The 20,838-nt window shown below is 42.6% G+C and overlaps 2 protein-coding genes across 2 annotated transcripts in view; both read right to left on the bottom strand.

The window, feature by feature from the left end:
• LOC131285679 (lachesin-like) overlaps positions 1 to 1,158 on the bottom strand; it is a 41,987-nt gene extending 40,829 nt beyond the window's left edge. Inside the window, exon 1 of the mRNA XM_058314537.1 lies at positions 1,092 to 1,158. Coding sequence (XP_058170520.1) covers positions 1,092 to 1,158 — 67 coding nt within the window. The remainder of the gene's footprint in view (positions 1 to 1,091) is intronic.
• Positions 1,159 to 4,507: 3,349 nt separating this feature from the next.
• Positions 4,508 to 5,560, bottom strand: LOC131285678 (fibrinogen-like protein A). The gene has a single exon (XM_058314536.1). It carries the CDS (start codon positions 5,558 to 5,560, stop codon positions 4,508 to 4,510), a length of 1,053 nt encoding a protein of 350 aa, XP_058170519.1.
• Between the last annotated feature and the right edge of the window lie 15,278 nt (positions 5,561 to 20,838).

Here is a 20,838-nt window from a genome sequence, read left to right as displayed (position 1 = left end):
CACTGGAAACATCTTACTTCTCCCGCTTCTGCCATCCCCATGCTGCGTCCGAAACGATCAATTGGGCCTCCGGGAGCCTCTCGGGTGATTTCACAATTTTATTCTATCCAAATCGGACACAACTACGCTCCCCTGCTCCCCACACTTACGACTGTGAACATATTCGATTTAATTTTATGTCCCACGCCACGGGAGGGCGTTTTGCGAGATCCGATCACTATCGGCGCTTTGCGGAACGTTCTGGGAAAAAAGCTCTGGGAAATAACAGCGGCCCACCCGAGGTGGCGAATAGTTTCTCGCTCCGTTTCGCCCACCGGCAGTCTGGAACGGACCGAATATTGCCGGCTGTGGGGTTTGGTTTTGCCCTTTTCTTCGTTTCACACTTTTGCCGAAGGGCCATCTGAACGGATTTTCCCCCCTTTTTCCCAAGCTCCTGATATCCTGATGTCTTTTGAGCGTCGGCAAGTGTGCGAGACCAAAGCCCACCCAAAGTCCAAAGTCTCGGCTCGTTGCGACAGTTTCTCAAATCCATTCTATCGCTTCCGATCGATCCACTTGCGGCAATTGGTTCGATAATGGGCCGATCGCTGGCCACCTGGGCGTTAAAGGGGTAAATTTATGGGGGCAAATTGGTAGCCCTGACGCGTCGTTTATGCTTCCTTGTGGGGTTAGAAATTGACCCGTTCATGCAGATAAAATCGTTGCGATAATAAATATGAGAACGGAAAATGTGTTGCGTTCGGGCGAAATGGAATGTTCTCCATAATCAAACCTACGTTCGGGCGGAAGTTTTGATTCCTTAAAATGGAAATAAACGACAATTCTTCTTTCGCTCATTCGGGCAACACCGGAACAATTAATCGTGGGCGATACTTCATCCAGCGAGATTGTTGATATTTTATGAAATACGAACGAATCATTAATTACTTGTCATCTACAATTGTTTGCAGCCTTTTCATCCCGTCTGTTTTGCGAACAAAGGCTGCGGAAAGAAAATGTTGCGTGCCTTTTCCCTTTTTTCTTTTTGCTTGGGTTGGACCTTCCCTCAACGAGATCGATTACCAATAACGAAATTGCCCGACAGGACTTACCGCAGCTCATGAGCAGAATCGGCACTAGCGATGCCCAGCAGGGGACGGCTCTCATATTTTTCCTCATTCTGACAGCTTTTCACTGGTGGAACGGATCGTTCGCCTTTCGCTTCCACGTTGCTGGCCGGGTTTTTTTGGTTGTGTGACTAGAAAGAGAAAAAGAGAAGGAAAACAATGAACAATGGAAGAAAGGTGAAAGTGTGCGACGTATTATTTGTACTGGAAACACTGGCGGCAGGAAAAACAGTCGGTATGGACTGGTGATACCCCACTGGGAAGCGTCTTCAAAAAGGAAGCGACCTAGAAGGTACGGACGCCGGGGCATGTGTTAAGCAGCTGCAGGCAACACCGGGTTGCGACCAACCTGAAGCACCTTTGCTAAGCCGTCGCCCCAAGTAATCATGTAAGGAAATCGTAATTAATTAATGGGCCAAATAATGCCCCCGGTGGTATTAAGGCGGCGGTGTTTGTTTTCTTTTTCCCCCGAAACACCGGCCCGGTTGCAAGGCTTCCCTCTGCCCGTTCCACACTCCCTTCAGGAATGTTCCTGAGCCCCGAATGGGGGAACGTGAAAGGATTTGGCAACAATTTTGAAGATTTTCATTTATTTCGCCCCCGGCAGGGTTTCGTTTTCGGCACCGCACGCCTTTCGCAGCCGCTGCGCCGCTTGACAAACGATATCGAAGGCTATATCGGGCACCTTTTTTCGCCGATGGGCGCAGGGAAAGCGAAGCAACACGACAAGGGCGGCCTGAAGAGAAAAAAAAAACAAGGAATGCTTCCGAGAAACCGTCGGAAAACGGGCGCCGAAAGAATGCTTCCGGGTGGCGAAACCGTTGAAATTCATTCCACTTTATTTCGTCTGCGTGCGGTAGGGATCATTAATTAGGTGAAACTTTGGGCCGGGGCTTTCGTGGGGGTGCAAACTTTTGTTTCGACTAATTTTTCATATTGGAAAAGTTTTTCTCACCGTACCGTGGACTCGTGCTTCACACTTTCATTTCGGTAGCTTTCTTGCGTAGGTTGTAGGAGAAAAAAGCCCTTTAAACTTATTGGTAAATTTAACCCTACCGTAATTTATGGAACATTTACTTAAATCACAGCTGACTTTTTCGAGTTTCTTCAACGACCCATAACATGAGTAAGCGTGAGAATTACTTTTAAAGCCGGTTTAAAACGTTTGCTACATTATTCTAGTCATTTACTGAGTTCGTAATGAATGTTTAAAAGAGGAATGATATGTCACACGCATTTGATACTTAATAACGTTTTGAATCATTACCATCACTGAGAGTAATGTTGCTACAAAAGAAAGTAGATAATGTCAACTAAAACTACCTCATTAGAACAAAACTTTAAGTCTTATCCAAAGCAATATCTTGAACCGTCTCCTTTGCTGATAATCATAAACTTCAAATCGACCGGTGAAAAGTCAAATCATTCTAGAAAGAGATTAAAAGTGACAGCACGGTTAACACAACTTTTCGAGCCTGCTATTGAATCACCTTTGAGTATCATTGAGACTTTGATCCAATTGGTGATGAGGCACAACATCAGTACCTTCTTTTCTCTGAGTTCGTTCCGACGTCCCGAAATAGCTCTAACGTCAAAATTAAACCAAACCACCCATCAACAAACCACACCTTCGCGACGGCCTGCCGAAAGACGGCACCAGCAATAAGATTATGTGATTCAATTCACTAATGAAATTACAATCCCAAATAAATTCTACACGCTTCCCCTTCAGCGTAGGTAACCGACCGCCTGCTGATCCAGAACTATTTTAGTTCTTGGTTAGTCTCGCCAAAAGGTGCGCACGGGGTTTGTAGGCCTTCAAAGAGAGAAAGTTTCCGTAATTCGTTTTCGAAAAGGTACAACAGCTGCTGGGCACAAGGGCGAATGAGCTTAACCTGACGTCTAGAGGTTCGTTGGTGTTAGGGAGGATAAGATTTGTACAACCGAGCGGGTCTTGCCTTTTAACCTCGGCTTGTAAAATATTTCCCGGCACGCGCCCCATCGGAGGAAAAAGGGAGAACAGACACTCGGTAGAAATTATTCATGGTTTGAGGCCACTGGATGGGATGAAAAGGATGCTGCTGCTGCTGCGATGTAAAGATATTCACAAGTCTTTGTCGACGATGAACTTCATCATCTTCAGCCTGCACCTTCTGGTGATGGTCGGTAAGATGCTGCCTCGGCCTAGCAAACAATTTGCGAAACCCATGCAGAGGTTCCCGGGTTCCTGGGAATGCTGGTTGGACTCCAGTCAACCGGGTTGATGTTCTTTCAGCCCACGAAAGGTTAATCATTGGCTCGGACCTAACCAAAATCCTTCGAGCCTCCGTTGGCTTTCGGATGTTTCGGCGTGCAGCAGGCAAACTTGCCCGAGTGAAAGATTGTTAATTAACTTCGCCAAACGTTCATTTCTGGTGAGCCGTAAAGATAATTTCTGAGTGTATGAATAAATTAAGCTTATTCAATTTTCATTTTGCTCACTCATTTTCCTAGCTCGAATCCAGACGAGCCTCATCTACCTCATCATGGTCGTCATTTTTGAACAGATTGGATTTTCAAGTGATGTAAATAGAAATAAGAAGAAAATAAGAAATTGAATTATTTTTGTTCGTCAAGTGACAGAAGAAATCGTGCGATAGTTTTTCATTTGCAAATTTTATATTTATTTGCATTTGTTTTATTCAATTAAAATAGTATTAATCATATTGCGATGCTCCCGTTTGCTTTCTTCGACTCTGTAGACCAACGCACCCAACACACATTTTACGAATGACTTCAGATAATGACTCAACAAAAATCTGAATCTCTAAATTCGAATGTTCTCAAATTCCGAAAACATAAGAAACGAACTGGGAAATATTAGAACACTGCCTGAATTAATATTTTAAATGCGTTGAAGCCTTTTATAGCTGAAGCAACAAGATGTACCAGCTGATGTAAATCCAGTTCTATCTATTGAGTGAGCAATTGATTGAAAACGTTACAATAAACGTTTTTTCCGTTGATTTGTAGCAAAAAAATTACTGATTCAATGACTTCATGCTGTTGGTGAATTCTATTGTATTCAACCCATTACATTACATACCCATTCAAATTTCTCTCTATGGGCATTGTAAAACACAACCTTTAATATTAACTCTACACAAGAGTTTAATGATAATTTTTCATTCATTCATTGCGTTTTGTAAGTATCTAAAACTTGATTCGTCCAATAATTGTTCCGCATACGGATCCTGATGGACTATTTTATAGAAATAAATTGAATAAACTATTAAAAGCAACCTATTGCATTGCCGATTTGCTTGAAGTAGCGTATTCACATGGAGTTGTGAAAGGACAGTGATCTTAATTGTATAAACTGCTTGATAATTGTCCAGGAATCAAATATAGTGGATTTCCTTCTAAATTTTACGAATCATCATTCTTGAATATGCCCATCCTTGGGTATTAGTAAAGCCTTCCGACCAAAACATTGAATAAGAATTGTCTTGGTTCATGTACTTCCCGTTCAAATTGGAATCAGTGCAACTTTCATACCACCACGCACCTCCGCGTTCAACAGCACAATTAGTGCTACTTGCATCATTATCTCGGTCTTTTGTACTAAATTTCATTCCCTTCTGCCGAATCATAGCATCTTCAGCAGTGCCACTGTAAGTTCCAAGTTTCTTTAGGGGATATTGCTCCGATTCGCTCCAGATCTGAAACTCATCGTATTGAGCATATCTATAACTGCCATTGAAAGCCTTTAGTTCAACCAACAGCTCGTAGCGTCCCTGCGATGTGAGTTGATATAAACGCTCCAACCCGATCCAAAACTCCTTGTTGATATTTCCAAAGCCTTGTTGATATTCCGTCCAGTTCCGGTAGAAGTCAAGAGATCCATCGTAGCGGTACTGAATTACCAGCCATCCACCGCCGAAACTATTTTGTTCACAAAACCCTTCGAATGTGAAGGAATTTCCACTCAATTGGATCCAATAGACTCCGGAAACATTTGCAGGAGCTTCTTTACACGATTTGAACGATTCTCGCAAACGAGAGGGCACTGATGAAAAGATGGAATTGTCGCTCACTTGAATCCAATAGAGTCCAGATTCATTTGCAGGAGATTCGTTGCATGATTTTATCGTTCCATTGAAACTGGACGCCAGCGAAGACAGCATGGAGTAGGAACCAATAGAATGGTTTAGTTTTTGAGTCAACTGTGAGATTTCGTTACGCATCTTTTCGTGGTTGGCGCACGCCGTTTGTTGGGCAAGAATCTTCCGGGAATGAGCCTGAAGAGCCGTCAGGTTGTGTCCAGCATCCTGATCGTGGCGGATGATGGCCCACTGAATGTTTTCGATCGTGCCTTCAAGTTTGGTGAATTTCTCGGCAAACTCTTCGTCGCGTTCCTTCTGCCCGAGTTCCATTTCGTGAAGCTTGTATTGCAAGTAGTCAAGTTTGGCCATCATCACTTCGAATCCATATCCCGCGATCGAGTTTTCGGTGGAATTTGCACCAGGAGCACACGCGGCACTTGCGAAAAGTGTCCAAAATAGCACAAAACGATAACAGTGGATTCGTACATTGGAACACATGTTTGAGGCCAATTTGTCACAGTGACTCGACACGCAAGACTGAACTCGTTTAATTTGGTCGACTTGATTTTGGGCTGTTTGATGGAGCCTTTTATATGGATAAATGCAGGGGTTGGCAACCCTCTTTTTTGAGATAATGGATGTTTTAACTATGGTTTATTTATTTTAGATTTAGACAACCGGTTCAGCAATAAATTTGTGGATATCGGGTTGACGTATTCCATGAGAAGAAAAATTAGTTTGCAACTTTTGAAAAAAAGTGTAGTATTATTTTAGCGCCTTTGTGCATGTTAATATTTTAAATGTACCCTACACTTTTTAATAGGTCTGATTGAAATTTTGATTTTATTTCTTAAAGTCATTTTATACATTCTACCATCATTCTGGTTTATATGTTGGGCTTTTTATAGTATTGTCTTTTTGTGAGTTGTTCACCCCTGGATGGTCGACCGAAACCGTTTGTGGACGCGAGAAACGATAACGATATCGACATCCGCGCTTGTTTTGCGACACCATGAAGTAAAAATAACTCGACTGAACTTGATAAAGTTGCTCTTGGTGATGATGCAAAAGAAGAAAGAATTGTTAGCTAACTAACAATCATGTTAAAACCTTTTACATTCAAACTATCATCAGTGGTTTGAACAGGAATCAAACATTAGTGGAGTCACGAACCTGTTGGTTGAGAAGATAGATGCCATGTAGGTGACGATAAATCTTTAAACAAAACAATACTTACGCCCTATAAGCAAGTTTGATTTCACTTCAACCTGATTGGGACGCATGCATACAGCATGAAATAAGCAGGCGCACGATAAGTAGAATGATGTAACTTTTCAAACAAGATGAATCTGGTTGTGTTATCGTTTGTCGATGCGAACGAAGCCTTCGCGCCAGAACGAACCAAGTGCAGATCAGTAGGCACATGTTTTGCAGGCGGGGTTTGAGTGATATCGCTTTGCACTCTTCTCTTGTATTTAACTTAGTTCACGAGCAGAACCCAGCAAACATTTCCTGATAGAATTCAAATGATGGATAAAAACATACCCGAAATAGTGTTTTAAATAATTTTTTTCATAAATAAAAAAACACAAAAACCTATTTTGCACGCTGTTCTTAACACTGTGCATAAGGAGATATTTCAAAACCTTTGAGTGCTGCCTGAATTTATAAATAAAAGTACCAGAGTGTACTTTTTGAAATCGAAATAAATCTTGCTTGAGCTTAAGCGTCTAGAGCGCATTCTGATGGATACAAGTCAGCTGTATTTATGGCTCGAACCGAAATCCAAGATGCAAATTATTCCATGCCAACTTGTGTGCAATTACTTTCCACTCAGTCTGGAAGTCTTGTTTTTTTCCTTCGCCACGCCGCGCGGATGCTTGCACCCATTTGTACACTCGGTGCACCTCGGAGGACTTTATTTTACAACAACCATTTACGCTGGCCATACATACAGTTCTCGAATGTGACATCGGCTCGGAGGACTCTCGCTGTTGGTTGGAGAAATGAAGATTTCCGCCACTCGCCCCGGTGCATGGTGTAACGAAGTGCGATGTGATGCCTGCCGGCGATGGCATGGATGCAAAAGCCGACAGCCCACCAAATGTGGCTTCAGCATGCTGTGCCCAGCGAAGGCACTAACAGCTTCCTACCAACGGTTCCATCGCCGTTGTTGACGCCGTCGTCACCGCGTTTGCCATTTGGTAGAAAATTAAACACTCGTACCACTCGTTCACCTCACGCCACTCGACCCAGCCAGCCGGTCCGCGCTGTCATAGTGTTTGCAGCGGAGTCTTTGAGGCCGACGGGGAGAAATTTGTGCACGCCCAAAACCACCACCAACCTCGGTCCGGGGGGAAAAACCTACACCGGTTTTAAGGAAAGCGATGCAGCTAGTGCGCTGGAAATTATGGCTTCCGGATAAAGGATTATAACCGATTATAACTTTCCACCAGCGTGAGAGTATTTTTAATTTCATTTTGTCTCCCGGCTGGCGCTGGCAGGCGGCAGCAATGTCCCATACCGCAGCGGTTCTAAGCAGTACCCTGATGGAATGGAGGAAGGTTTTTCCGTTCGCGCCGGGTAAAAGAACGAACGTAGGATCGGTGCGTCTAATCTACATTTAATTTGTCAGCCAGCTGGCTGTAGCCAACTTCTGCGGGAAATGGTGAACTGTGTGCGCAAAACCCCACCGTGGAGTTTGTGTGGGGCGCAACTTTCTGTTTTATAACTGGCATAGAATGCTTGTTCACGTGTTCTATTAGGAAGCAAACTCCGAGTATTCCCTTAAATCAGATGTAGAATATGACAAACTTACTCTATTTTAATAAAAGTTTTGTTGATAAAAAAACTGATAGTTGAACCTGAACTGATGATTCAAAACAAAAAATAGACGTGCCATAAAATATGTGTTTTGAAATGCAAGCTACGATAAGATCAAAAACAAATATCGAGCATGATGTCAATTTGATCCATTACAAAAAAAACATTAGCATTATCAGCAAGAAGTCACGTAACTCTTTACGTTGTAAAAAATATTAGAATTACAAGAAAAACTACGAAATCTGCTTTGGGCATGTGTCTAGCACGATTCAGTTTTATCTCTCTTTTATTCTCATCCAAGGGTTTACAAATGGCGTTCTCGAACGGAAAGCGCACTTACCGTCCCCTCGTGTGTGGCGTTTTATCATTTTCAACGACATAAGTGCACCACGATAAGTAGTTACGCCAAGCGGCCGGACTCCTGCTCGTCGATCGCCATGAGAATGCATAAAAATGCATTTTATTGCACTGAGCTAGGACCGTAATTACCAGAGGCTTCATCGGAGGCACTCGGAGCAGGAAAAATATCAGAAAAGCTTTTAACGAGTGTTTTTCCTTGTGCGCTGTTTTTCCTCCACTCATCGCGCACTCGACAGGACCACGAAGAGAGGTGATATTGAATAGATAGATCAAAATGGAATCATTTTATTTAATGGGTAAAGTCGTGACGCGCATTCCAAACCGAACAGTTGTAAAAAGAACAATAAATAAAGTGTGTGGTAAACATATAGATTTTATAAATGATGAACTTCAATTGGCATAAAAGGGCTTACAAGATGTGTAAGCGAATCATAGCATCAGATGATTTTGAATGTATGTTAACAAACTTCATGTACTTCACAACGGTAAAAAAGAATGAAAATCGTTAAATGCAGAAAATAATAACACACATTACTTTCATTCGATGCGATGAAAAATATTCACTTGCACCGTATAGGTTTATTGTTAAACGACCGAACTGTTGCATGTCCAAGGCTCAAGGCGAACCATTGAATAAATTGCTATGGACATTTATACAACTGCATACTCATCGTACCACACGCCAGCTACCAAGCCCACCAAACGCATAAAATAAAACGCCATGCTACGGTAGACCAGCGTGAAAGGGAGTAAAAAATAGAACAACACAAGAAGCACGTAAATCTAGTGCGAAACCCGGAAGGCGGCTGTCATTTTGCGAATAAATCATGCAATCATGTCAATGTCTCCGGTGCCGCCGACGCTAGTATCGTCGCTTGTTTCGAATGCGCAGCATGTTTTTCTTTAGAGCCGGTTTCGTTCCCATTGTACCGCTTCGCTTTCTGCTAAAGAAAAGTTGGCAAAACACTGTCAAGCGACAGGAAAATTGGGCCAACGTCGGCAAGATAAACTGGTGCAAATCTGCCCGGAGCGACAAGCCGTTCCTCTTCTTGGTTGTTTGTTAGTGGTGGTGTGAATTGCTCATTGGGGATTGCATTTATGTGATTCGCAATTAGTAGTTACGCATTAGTTAAATTATTTTGAAATGTTGTTATGAACTAAACCAAAATACCCTTTCTATAACAACTTGATATCATAAAAGAGTGCTCGCATCATACATCATTAAGTGAAAAAGAAAATACTCCAACGCGAAGTGGATTCGTGGAAAAAATTCTCTGTGCCTTATATTTAGATTTTAAATCATGATATCAACAAAGTCAAGCACCAAGAGCGGCAAGTTTATTCACCCGGATGGGTTTCCCGGCTCACCGAACAGGGCGTGCCGGCGGGAAAACTCCACTTCTGTCAGACAAATCTTCAAAATCTGTTCGGCCTAACCCAGCCCTTGTTAGCGAAAATCCTCTCCGTAACCATCGAGCAGCCCAAACGAAACATGAGATGCCACTCAACTGTGACATTTATTTGATGTTTCCAGCGCTTTTGAAGCAATAAGATTCAACCGGGAAAGCCGTCGCGGTACGGAAAACAAAAAGAAGCAACCCACCTCTGGAAAAGTTCCGGAAAAAAGCGTTGCCCAAACATTTCTTTCCATGTGTGTGCGAGCACCCTTTTTTCCGGATCATTCTTATTCATTCGAACACCACCTTCGTCCACCGGATGGGGCGGTTCGGGGGAGTTTTCGGCGAAAAACTGGCAAAATGTACGTGCATCCGGGAACGTATAATGTTAATAATCCCGGCCAAAAGTTGGTTGCCCGTAACTCATACAGCCACACACACACACACATACACAAGTACACGTAAAGGACTTACACATGGCTCGTCTGGCTCTTGCTTGATTAACAAGAGAGTTTCATCCCGGGTTTATTCAGCTGGCAAGAATCGGGCAGTGGGGATTGTAAACACGGGGATGGCTTTAGCGAAACAAGTGAAAAACACTCTCAAAAAGGGCGGAGTTGGGTTTCAATTTGGCTCACCTTGAAAGTGAACTCAATTTCTCCAACGAGAATTCGAAAATAGAAACCATGCGGAAAAGAACAATTCCCGGGAAATTTAAATTGAAGCAAAACATGTTCAATTTCATGATAAAAAATAAAGACTAAACGTATTTTGAATTCAAGTCAAGTATGCGTGTAGTAAAAGTAAAAGTTGAGTTTGAATAATGTTGCCCCGTGTTATTATTGTTATGGAGCACATACTTCTGTATATTTCTCTTATTGTTTACCATTTATTAACTTTCATTCCTCTTTTTTACGAAATTATGTAAAAAAGAGGTGTTTAATGAGCAACGATGTTTGACATTATAACTTTTAATTTTCTGTTATATGACACACACATTTTCACGACGTACGATCGGACAAGGATATGAATTAATAAACATAGTGTTCCTAGCAAGACATTAAAACACGGAAAACCTATTGTCGTACTGCTAAAGGTAGATTATTACTTAGCACACTTTTCAGCAGCAGCGTTTGCTTGCCAAAAAAGGAAAATTGACGTGGTTAGGAATGGAAGTGATCACGAGCATGGATGCAATAACGCATAGACGCAGCCATACCTGGGGGTGGTGTCATATCTTACTCACACCATTCGACGAACACAAAACACTACACAACACCGACGGGTGAAATGAGATTGTCAAGCGGAAGCAGCACTATCGGCCCGGAAACCATGCTGGCTCCAACCGAGCCATATTTCAGCACCCTTACCACGCCCCGAGCATCATCAAAGCGGCCCCGTTCCGTTTGCTATCGATGTTTTTGTCAGTCCAACACGTGTAATTACATTCATTTGGGGAACGAAGCTTCCAGCGGGTTGGCAGGGAAAAGGCCTCGTCCCGAATGTCACCGAGACCGAGAGTGCCGTTGTACGAGCAGCTCCCTGGCACGACCCGGACGTACGTACGTACTCCGACTTAGAAAGTTCCCGGTATCAAGATCAAAGTGTCCCTCAGCGTGCCAGAAAGATTCACCGCCAGCATCACGCATCGACGAGGGCGCACACACTCGTGTGCGTCACCTCAGGGCCCTCGCCCTGCCGACAAAGGATCTTGGGGGAAACCTCCGCCATTCCAAAACACCGACCCACGAGCACGGCCGAAGTCATGCGGTTTTCCGCTGGAGGAAATGAAATTGAGCCAACTTTTACCCTCCCCCCCGACTCTTTTACGTTTTTTTTCCTTTTTTTAGAGAATGTGGGGTTGTATTTTTGCTCCGTTCCATTTTCGGTTGTGTATTTGAATGCCGGTGCGTTCAGGCCTAAACGAACTCTTCAGACAAGACCTGCATGATAAAACTTTGCGCTCGACTTTTACAGAATCCGACACTCGAAGGGCGCTACACACTTCTAATGGGACCGTAACCAACAAAAAACCTACCCCTCACACATCCCGACACACACACACACACACACACACATATAGACATTAAGCCTGCGCAATCAGGTCACCGGAAAGTGAGTTTGCAACGCGTGAGCTTCCGCCACAAAATTCACACCTGAAAACTTGGTTCCTAAGGCAAATTTAAAAGTGTGCACTCGATCCGGTTTATTTTGTTTCTTAGTTTCCTTTTTCCGCGCCGAAGCGAGTGAGCTTAACTTTTATTTTTCTATTACGGAACTTTTCGATGCCCGGAAAAAACAAAACTTCACTCCATCGCTCGACGGCCTATCGATAAGAAACTAGGTAAAAGCTTTTTAAGCACTGTCGTGAAAGTTGCGTTGCTTGTGGTTTTCATGTTTTCTGAGTGTGGGTGAAGGATCATACTAGGGATGAATTTTTGCCACCCGAAATCGATCCTGTCTTAAGCAACACATGGAAATCAATTTCCCCACAAACAGTTAGATGCACAAAAAAGACTCTGAAACTAGTTTTCGTAAAGACGTAGATAGATAAGGATAATGTTGTGTCAGGGGAGTTGGAAAAGAATCGACCAACAAAACGTGTCTAAAACAACTACCGAAGAAACAAGAGTAGAGATAGATAGTGGAAGTAGAAAGCAAAGCGCTGCTTTAAATAATTCATCCTCTAAAATAAATCAAACATTTTCCATTCTAACCCACCCCCCGGGGTTGTGCCAATTCCATTTGACGGATTCCTCACAGTCACACGCACACACACACAAACATAAGTTCCAAAGTGCAGTCATGTTTTCCCGAACGACACGGTAAACGTACCGACGCATTATTCCGACGCCCCAATAGAATGTGTTCAACTCACGCCAGAGAGTCACACGCTTAAAAGCATCGCACCGCAACGACGCACGGTAACCGTTTAGCTAAAAGCAAATTCCACTCCACGCCGGAGCCCACGTACGATGGCCAGAAGGTCTCGGTACGCGCGTCACCTGCCGGCACATATGTGCGTTAATAGAGGTGAAAATATCAACCTCGCCTCGACCTCTGTGCAACAACCCCCTTTCCCGGCCAGGTGTCACCGGAAAACGTCCTCGGAAAATGGGGCGCCAATGGATAGAGGCGGTGCCGGCGAAAGGATGGAAATATTTTCTCCATTTCAATTTTGATAACAACGACGCTTGCAGTAGCGGCAGCAGCATGCGCCGGAATGTGCACGTCTCTCGATGAGGAGAAACATTATGCGTACGGCATTTGCGGCATTCCCGGTACATCGGGTCGGTTTGAAGGAAAACTTCCACGGGTAAAACTCCACCCGGCACAGATTGGTGATTGCGAGCAGAACAGGCACGTGACCGGTACATGTATGCAGACGGAAAACTTCACATTATTTTAGCTTAAATGCATGTACAGATTTTTCTCGTACATTGAAGGGGATTTAAAGCAATTAGAATCGCTTTACAAATTGCGTCTCATACTGTAATGTTCATTTCTAATGCACAACAAACGTTCTCCATACTGATTCATTTCCCATTTTTTTCTCATTAGTGTTTCAATCTTCTCACAAACATTCTTTAAAGAACGAACAAATAATCAGAGTACGCTTTAAACGAAATGGAATGCTGCCCGATATTCCGATTGTCTTATCCGAAAATCAGTAGGGCAAGTTGCGTGAAAAAGATCTGTCCACAAACTTCGAAACTCGCCCTGTGATATCGAATGCAAACTCTTTAAGCCTTTGGTCTTCCATCTTCATGCGCTTTAAAGAACCAAAGAAATAGAAATTTAAATAAAAACCAAAGAAATAAAAATAGAAATTTAAGAGAAGATTTCAGAGCATTGTGAATATTGTATGTAGAAATGACATGTTGTGAACAAAAAAGGTACGTGTAAAGTAATTGAAACCATTTTGTATTTTGAGGAATGTGAAACATTTGGCAGAACTTCATTTTTGGATGGAATACTGGCCATAATCTAAGTGAAACGTTTACCATGCATACCATGTACATGGAACAACCGTTAGTTTATGTCGCCCTTTCAGCTGTTGCATACCGAAAATATCGAAAAATTTTTATCCTTTAAACAAATACGATGAAAAACACCTCTCAAGAAATAACTATCCAACATAAATGGTGAAGGACATAAATCGAAATAGTTCTCGGTAATAGCTTTCCGTTGCATACCGGCATGAGCATTATTCGGCATAGCGTTGATAGCATAGCACAACACCCCTGGAACCGCCTAGAACTACCTGGTCGTATCAAATCTCAACAACAAAATAAAGTGTTTGTAACGTAAGATTTTTCAGACAACTACGATTCGAGCGCATTCAATAAACACGGTTTTTATTTATGCACCCCACGTGTCAGATTTATCATCTTTATTTTCAATTTTTTTTTCAATTTACTTACAAAACAATTGCATAATATGGTTTACTCTGTAATGTTAACAAGACAGCGTCAGGACGTAACCGAACCCCCAAAACACTGCGCACCGTTTTCATCGTATGCACACGAAGTTTATCTGCCGGAGGCTTCGTCAAGTGGGAAGGAGTTTGAGTCAAACTTTCATTTTTCACCCGTACCGCCCCCGCCCGCCCTAAAGACCAAACAACGACCATTCTTGTTATGACATCGAGGGCCGTTGTTTATTTCATCGCTTTCAGCATCCCTTTCTAAAACACTTCACCACAATATCATTCATCACGTCGTCCTTCAGTCGGTGGTACCCGGGGCCATCCTTGTTGATCCTGGCTGTGGAAAATGGAGTGTTGGTCGAACGAACGGACGAGAGAAAAAAAATAACACAACTCAACACCAGAGCAAGAAGAAAAACAACAAACACTTGCTTTCCGGGACGGATAACTTTCACTTGTTCGAAGATAAATTGCACTTTTATTGCCGTAGCCGGTAACACCGTCCGTGGAGCGTTGATCGGGCAAAAGGTTGCCGCGGATGGGATGGAAAACCAAAAAAAATAGGGAAAACGAAAACCCCCGTAACCCGTGGGTCAAAATCAGGGAAAAGTCACCAGAAGTGGATCCGGACGTACCTGGGTTTTACGGGAGAAAAGCACACGGCGTTGGGTCGGGAACACAAAAAAAAATCAAGTACACGAAACAGATTTTTCTCTGTCACTTTGGGCACTTCGTCTTTGCGAAAGTGGCCAAGGTAGGTTTGAAAAATCTACGACCGAGGCAGGGACAGCTTGTCGATGCACCGCTGCCAAAAAGGGGAGGTATTTCGGAAACTTTTCAAATACAATTTAACGAATCACCAGATTTTCGACGAAATGAACCCCCAGAAGTGAACAAGCGTAAAGTTGGGTCATAAAATTAATAAGTGGAAACGTTGTGATTTAGCCCGGAGTTAATAAAATATAATTTTTCTTCAAGAAACCTATTACAAATTCCTTCTCTGAGCTGAATATTGAAATATCACATGGATTGATTAGGTTTCCGCACTGTTAAAGTTTGAAGAGCAGACCGATGTTCCCATTTTAGTTATCGACATCAAATCCAGCCTAGTCTAATGATGATGAATATTTGATTATTACGTGATGGCGTGAAGTTCAACCAACCATCAATGGCTAATGTGTGAGCATTATCTAACAGGACGGCACGGCTTTGGCAAACCACAAGATTGATTAATAAATCAATAGGCAAGTGTGAAGGCAAGGTTACACTTTGATGTGGTTTCCAGCCGCCATCAACTAAGCGCACGTGACAGAATCTGGTCAATAATTGGCACCGTGCTGTAAGTAGCCGTGAGTAATCGGCTCGACTTAAAGCTACGACCAATTAATCACATACCATAATTGAACATTGTCCTAAAGAGTTTTACAGTTTGATTAACGATAGAAAACAAGAAAATTTAAAATACTCGTATAATACAAATGTTTGTTTACCTCCTTCAAACAAACTGGTACTTGTTGCATCTTATCATCACGATCGATTTCTTGATAATTGTTCTTAAAAATGGTTGTGAAACGTAACAAACATGCGTCATTTACATTTTGATGCAACGAAACCCTCATATGGGATAAATTTCGATGTAAAATATAAATAAAACGAATAATTTTACAAAATAAGAAAACTAAAACTGCAAAAGATATTCAAAAAATAATCAAACAAAAAGATCAAGTACATCTTTGTTTGAGAAATCTTGGAGTGTTCGATTAACTATCTGTTTTAATAACGCAATCTCTTTACATTGCAAAGTTCCACCTCAAACAAACCAATTGAGAATTTTTCCTTCCAGCATGTCTTCCATGCCTTTAGAATGATTTTTGATATTAGCTCAAAACCACTAATCAACCGACTGAATCTAATTATTATCCTCTTACAATTTAAATGACCATTACTTCAAGTGTAACGCCACTCCACGTGCCGCTTACTAACCGCAGACAATCGACAGTCGAAAACTCCCTCCACTCCTTTCTGGGTGCATCCCGAAAAAACCACGAAAACCACAAGCGCCTTTGAAATCGGAGCCATCAGAGGCAGCAACTCCTGCGCGTTACCCAACACTTGAACGCGCTGCTACCGAACACCAGCCCGCTTATGGTCAGCAGTACTCGGTGCTTAACACTTTTCCGGACAATTATTCCCCGGAGCGCTGTGCACTGGTTTTCCACTTTTTCCACGCCTTGGAAAATGAAGCTCTCCGTCAAAATGAGCATGGGCACGAGATTGCCGAGCGTCCCTCTTCCTCTCTCTCTCTCCACTGGTAGCGTAAAACAAACACGTTACGACGAGGGACGGTGCAGTGGAAGCTCCTTCCCACCCACCCCGGGCCCTTTCGCACGGGCCGGAAGTGGAGCGAACAGATGAAGTGCTTTCGCAACCTTTTCCGCCCATTATGCAGCCTTGGGAAATTTGTAATCTAGCATACAATTAACGTTGGCTCATCTTTTGTTCGTTTGCTGGCCATGGGATTTTCTTGCGGGGCCTGGCGGGACTTTTCCGACCAACCATCGTATACGGGCATGTGCAAGCGTATCTTTTCATCGCTAGCATAAACACGGGAGTGGTTTGGAATGTAAACACTTTTCCTGGTCTGCAGCAAAACCCAAATAGCCCCTGGCTACAAGATGGTGGCCATTGTTCGACCTCTCTCGAGTTGTAACAATTAAACGTTTGCATGACTGAAGAATGTTGATTGTCCTTTTTTATTATTACTCTTTTACTATTTGTTGACTGTCACCTTGGAAAAACATTTCAAATTTGTTTTATTTATCACTTTTCAGCTTTTCATTTCACTCATCTTTTTTATCAACACACACAAAACTAATTTTTTAAAGCGATTTAAAGCTAATCAATATTCCAAAAAAATGTAATTTTGCTCTCCAGCCTTGCTTTTAACAAGCTCAACATCCTTGACGTTCGGAAATTCCCAAATTCAGCTAATGCCCAAAACCAGCTCGACCACACGGTACGACGCCGATTCGGTTTGCAAACATCTAATCCGCGCCGCTCTCGGTGTGCGTGCGATTTTTAGTGCGTTACGGTCGATGTAATTCTAACTGCGGAGCCCCGAATCCCAAGCGCCGAGCTGCTGCCAATACCATCATCATGGCCATCGATTAATCCCTTCCCCGGCCAACGGCGACACCAGCTCCACAATCGAAAACGGTGCGGAACGGCTCGTAACGGCAAAATAAAATACCACACGTAACGAACGGAATCTCCCTGATCGGCTTAAATCGAATCGAACTGGGGCGAGAAGCGGAACGGCGCACAAATCGGCGCACCCAACCCATCAACATGCCGGCTCGGAAAAGCTTTACCCAAACCGACCGCCGCGTGGGCGACGACGAGAATGGGCGGTGACGAAAGGGGCCGACGCTGTGTTCGGTGGCGGGCCCAAAGGGATCAGCACGGACCAGTGGTGCTTCTGCTTAAGGACACATTCTAGAATTATGTATACAGGGAATAGAATGGTAAGCTTACGTCGCATGACGCCGAATGACAAGCGTCTGAGGCCCATGGGAGCAATTCCTGATACTAGGCTATTGTTTTCCTTTTTTTACCACCACAAACATTGCCATCAAATGCGTACAATAGCCGTCTGGTCTAGCTGACGGTGTTAGGACCGGTGATAAATGGATGGAAAGGATAGATACGTCCAACAGATGATACAGAGCTATATGGAAAATGAAAATTAAAAGCAACAGAAACTGCAAAACTATTTAAAGTTAACGTACATATTTTACCACTTCAAGCACATTATGGTATTATTATATTTAAAGAGTACTTTAAGAAAGTTCTAAGTCTAAAATCCGATTTAACCGATGGCAACATACAGTTCTGAACGTTTTCTGATCTTCAAACAAACAAAGTAAGCATTTGCGAGCCGTGTATGAAAAAAAAGGATCAAGAAATTCCTTGTCCACAGCAAGAAAGATGGTAGAAAGTTAACAATCGTTTAATGCTGCTATCATTCACTTTTGACCAAGGAAAACATGTTCAAAAACTGGTTGAATTATCATAAAAAGGAAAGCTACAAAATTCCACAACATTGCTCACACTGAGGCAAGCAGCCTAGGTTAAAGTTTTCCCACATCAAAAACGTCGAAACAAAAGGCCTCGTGCGGTTTTTAGCTTGGATCGATTTTCCTCCCTCGTTGTAGCCCCTTCTTTGCGGAAATGATTGGACGAAACCCTCATGCGGGGAGATGAAGCGATTAGAAAGCACCCTCGTACCGTCTGCTATTGACAAGGCGATTGAAAATTCTAATTCCCAGCTAGCTGTCAGTGTTGCCGAGTGACAATCAGCTAATAAACTTCTCACGCGACCGACTCCGGGCGATTGATTTGGGGGAAGGGGGTTGGATTTCATGACGTCCTCGAAGCCGTCCCCATCGGAATTTTTGACGGATCAATTTTCTTTGAGAAACTCACGGCACGTGGAAATGTTTGTCTCTTTGGCCTGAAATGACAGCCGATTGTTTTTTGTTGGAACGGAACGTTTTCTTTCTTTTTAAGACCAAAAGCAACCTCACAATGTCGACAAAATTGCATGCGCCTAAGCTGGCAAAGAAAATCGGAGAAAATCAAATTAAAGGCAAAAAATCGCACACTGATTTTCGAATGCAAGCGAACACATCCTATCGCAGCGCCAATCTCAAGTCGGCAAAGTGGCCGGGAAAAGTCGGAAAGGAAAACATCGTTGCGAAGTGTATCGGAACGATGCTGGGTTGCACAAAAAATACACACCTCTGACCAGTTGAGAGAACCGGTTTCGAGTTCGCATGTTTTCTCGTCTTCGTTAGGTTTTATTTTTGCTTCCCTTTAGCCATTTCATTTGAATTAGGACTTTCTTATTCGACGAGTTGTCGAGCGGTCGAGGTTTTCCCCCCCGCAAGCCGAGCTTTGACACTGAAAGGAAGTGAAAATTCGATTGATTCAAAGTGAGATGTGGAAAAACGTGAACAGTTGCTCAAATCAATTAACCCGGCATTTTTCTACTGAGTAAACGCAATGCGACATCGATGTGTTTTGGGTTTCGTTGTATCCTCCTGTTCAGGATAGTCGCTTTCAGTGGCTGATTTTATTTCTTTCCGGCTATTTTTTGTTTTGTTTGTCAGTGCTCATGAACGAGTTGTGCAGTTCGCATCCGATCTGCCGGTTTCGGTTTTCAACGGGTTGGTTCGAATGCAAACCCAACGCACGATAACGGGAATGGCAATGGCACTGTGCGAAATGCGACAATCATCAAAAGGGGTGAAATTTAAAAGTCCAAAGAGCTTGGACTGCTGCTCAACATCTGTATTTTTCCTTTCCAACAGCAGAAGTATGTCGGAAACATCTTGGTACAAACATTACTCAAACAATTGTTATAATGAGAGAAAATTAAAATTGTTCAGTATGTATAATTCAAAATTCAACATTGCCACAACGTTTTCATTTCATAGTAATGTAATTTTGGAAAAAAGTCGATTGTATGTGTTTGTAATTTTCCTTTTTTATTTTTTTGTTTTATTGTTTACTTTCATTAGTTCTGCTTTCCGTTAAACCACCAAAAGAACCATGAAATAAATAAGGAAGTGTAACGCTTAATCAAAAACACAAGCTTTAATTGTATGGGAAATCAAAGATACAAGCTTTATTTAATTAAAATTAACCAGTCATGCATATAGTTTTGCATACATCCTACAACAGCAGAAATTACATCCTAAACAAAACTAACCAAAATTATGCCAACCCTCATGCTTTAAGATCTGAAGTTACCCCAAGTTCTCTCTACATTAAATTCGATGATTCAGTTGTCGGCTAAATGAAAATTCATTACCAATTGCCGTACCGAACATCCTTGCAGACATCGTGCTGGCATATGCTCAACGAAGAAGTTGCTCTGCCGTTGCATCATAGAAGAAGGATTAAATTTCCATTAACACTGCACTCATCGCCATCTGTGCCGTCTGTAATTGGATTATGATGATATTAGACGGTCGATGCGATGCTGCGAATCGCACAGCTCACAGCCGAAAATTGCTCTTTGATGGAGCCGAGGCTGCTTGTTGCGGCGAAGTATTTGCGTATCGAACAAGTCGGTCGATGTGTGCTTTGTGTTTGTTCCACCACCATTTGGTCATGATGTTTTGCATGGTTCTTTCTGCGAACTAATGATCCTATTCCTTTGAATACTATCGTTTGAACTTTCGTCATCAAATCTTAATCGTTACCATGGGCAACAGGATGCGTGGTTTATATTTCAAACATTTGTTACACACATTTTCAGCATGTTTTTCATCAACATCCTCCTTTATAAGAGCAATCATTTTCCAAGAAAACCATTATCAAGCGCGAAACACATGCCCACCATTCCAGAGTATTAGATATAACTTTAATTAGTAGACTGGCTCCATCGAGTATGAAATACACGCAAAACCAGGCCCTAAAAGGTAGAAAAGAAACATCAACAGCTGTGATTTCACTCTCGAATTTATCCAAATTTATGTCAGCTATATACCGATCATGCTAAAGTTGAGAGAAATCCCGAACACCACATTACATCACATACCATCCGACTCCCACGCCGCCGACTTCATCAA

This window comes from Anopheles ziemanni, chromosome 3 (genome assembly GCF_943734765.1).
Source record: "Anopheles ziemanni chromosome 3, idAnoZiCoDA_A2_x.2, whole genome shotgun sequence".
Lineage (NCBI taxonomy): Eukaryota > Metazoa > Arthropoda > Insecta > Diptera > Culicidae > Anopheles > Anopheles ziemanni.
The sequence above is the reverse complement of the archived record's forward strand: the minus strand, read 5'-3'. Positions and strand labels throughout refer to the sequence as shown.

Excerpts from the sequence above, each read along its gene's own strand:
- LOC131285678 (XM_058314536.1), bottom strand. The coding sequence starts at position 5,560 with ATGGCCAAACTTGACTACTTGCAATACAAGCTTCACGAAATGGAACTC.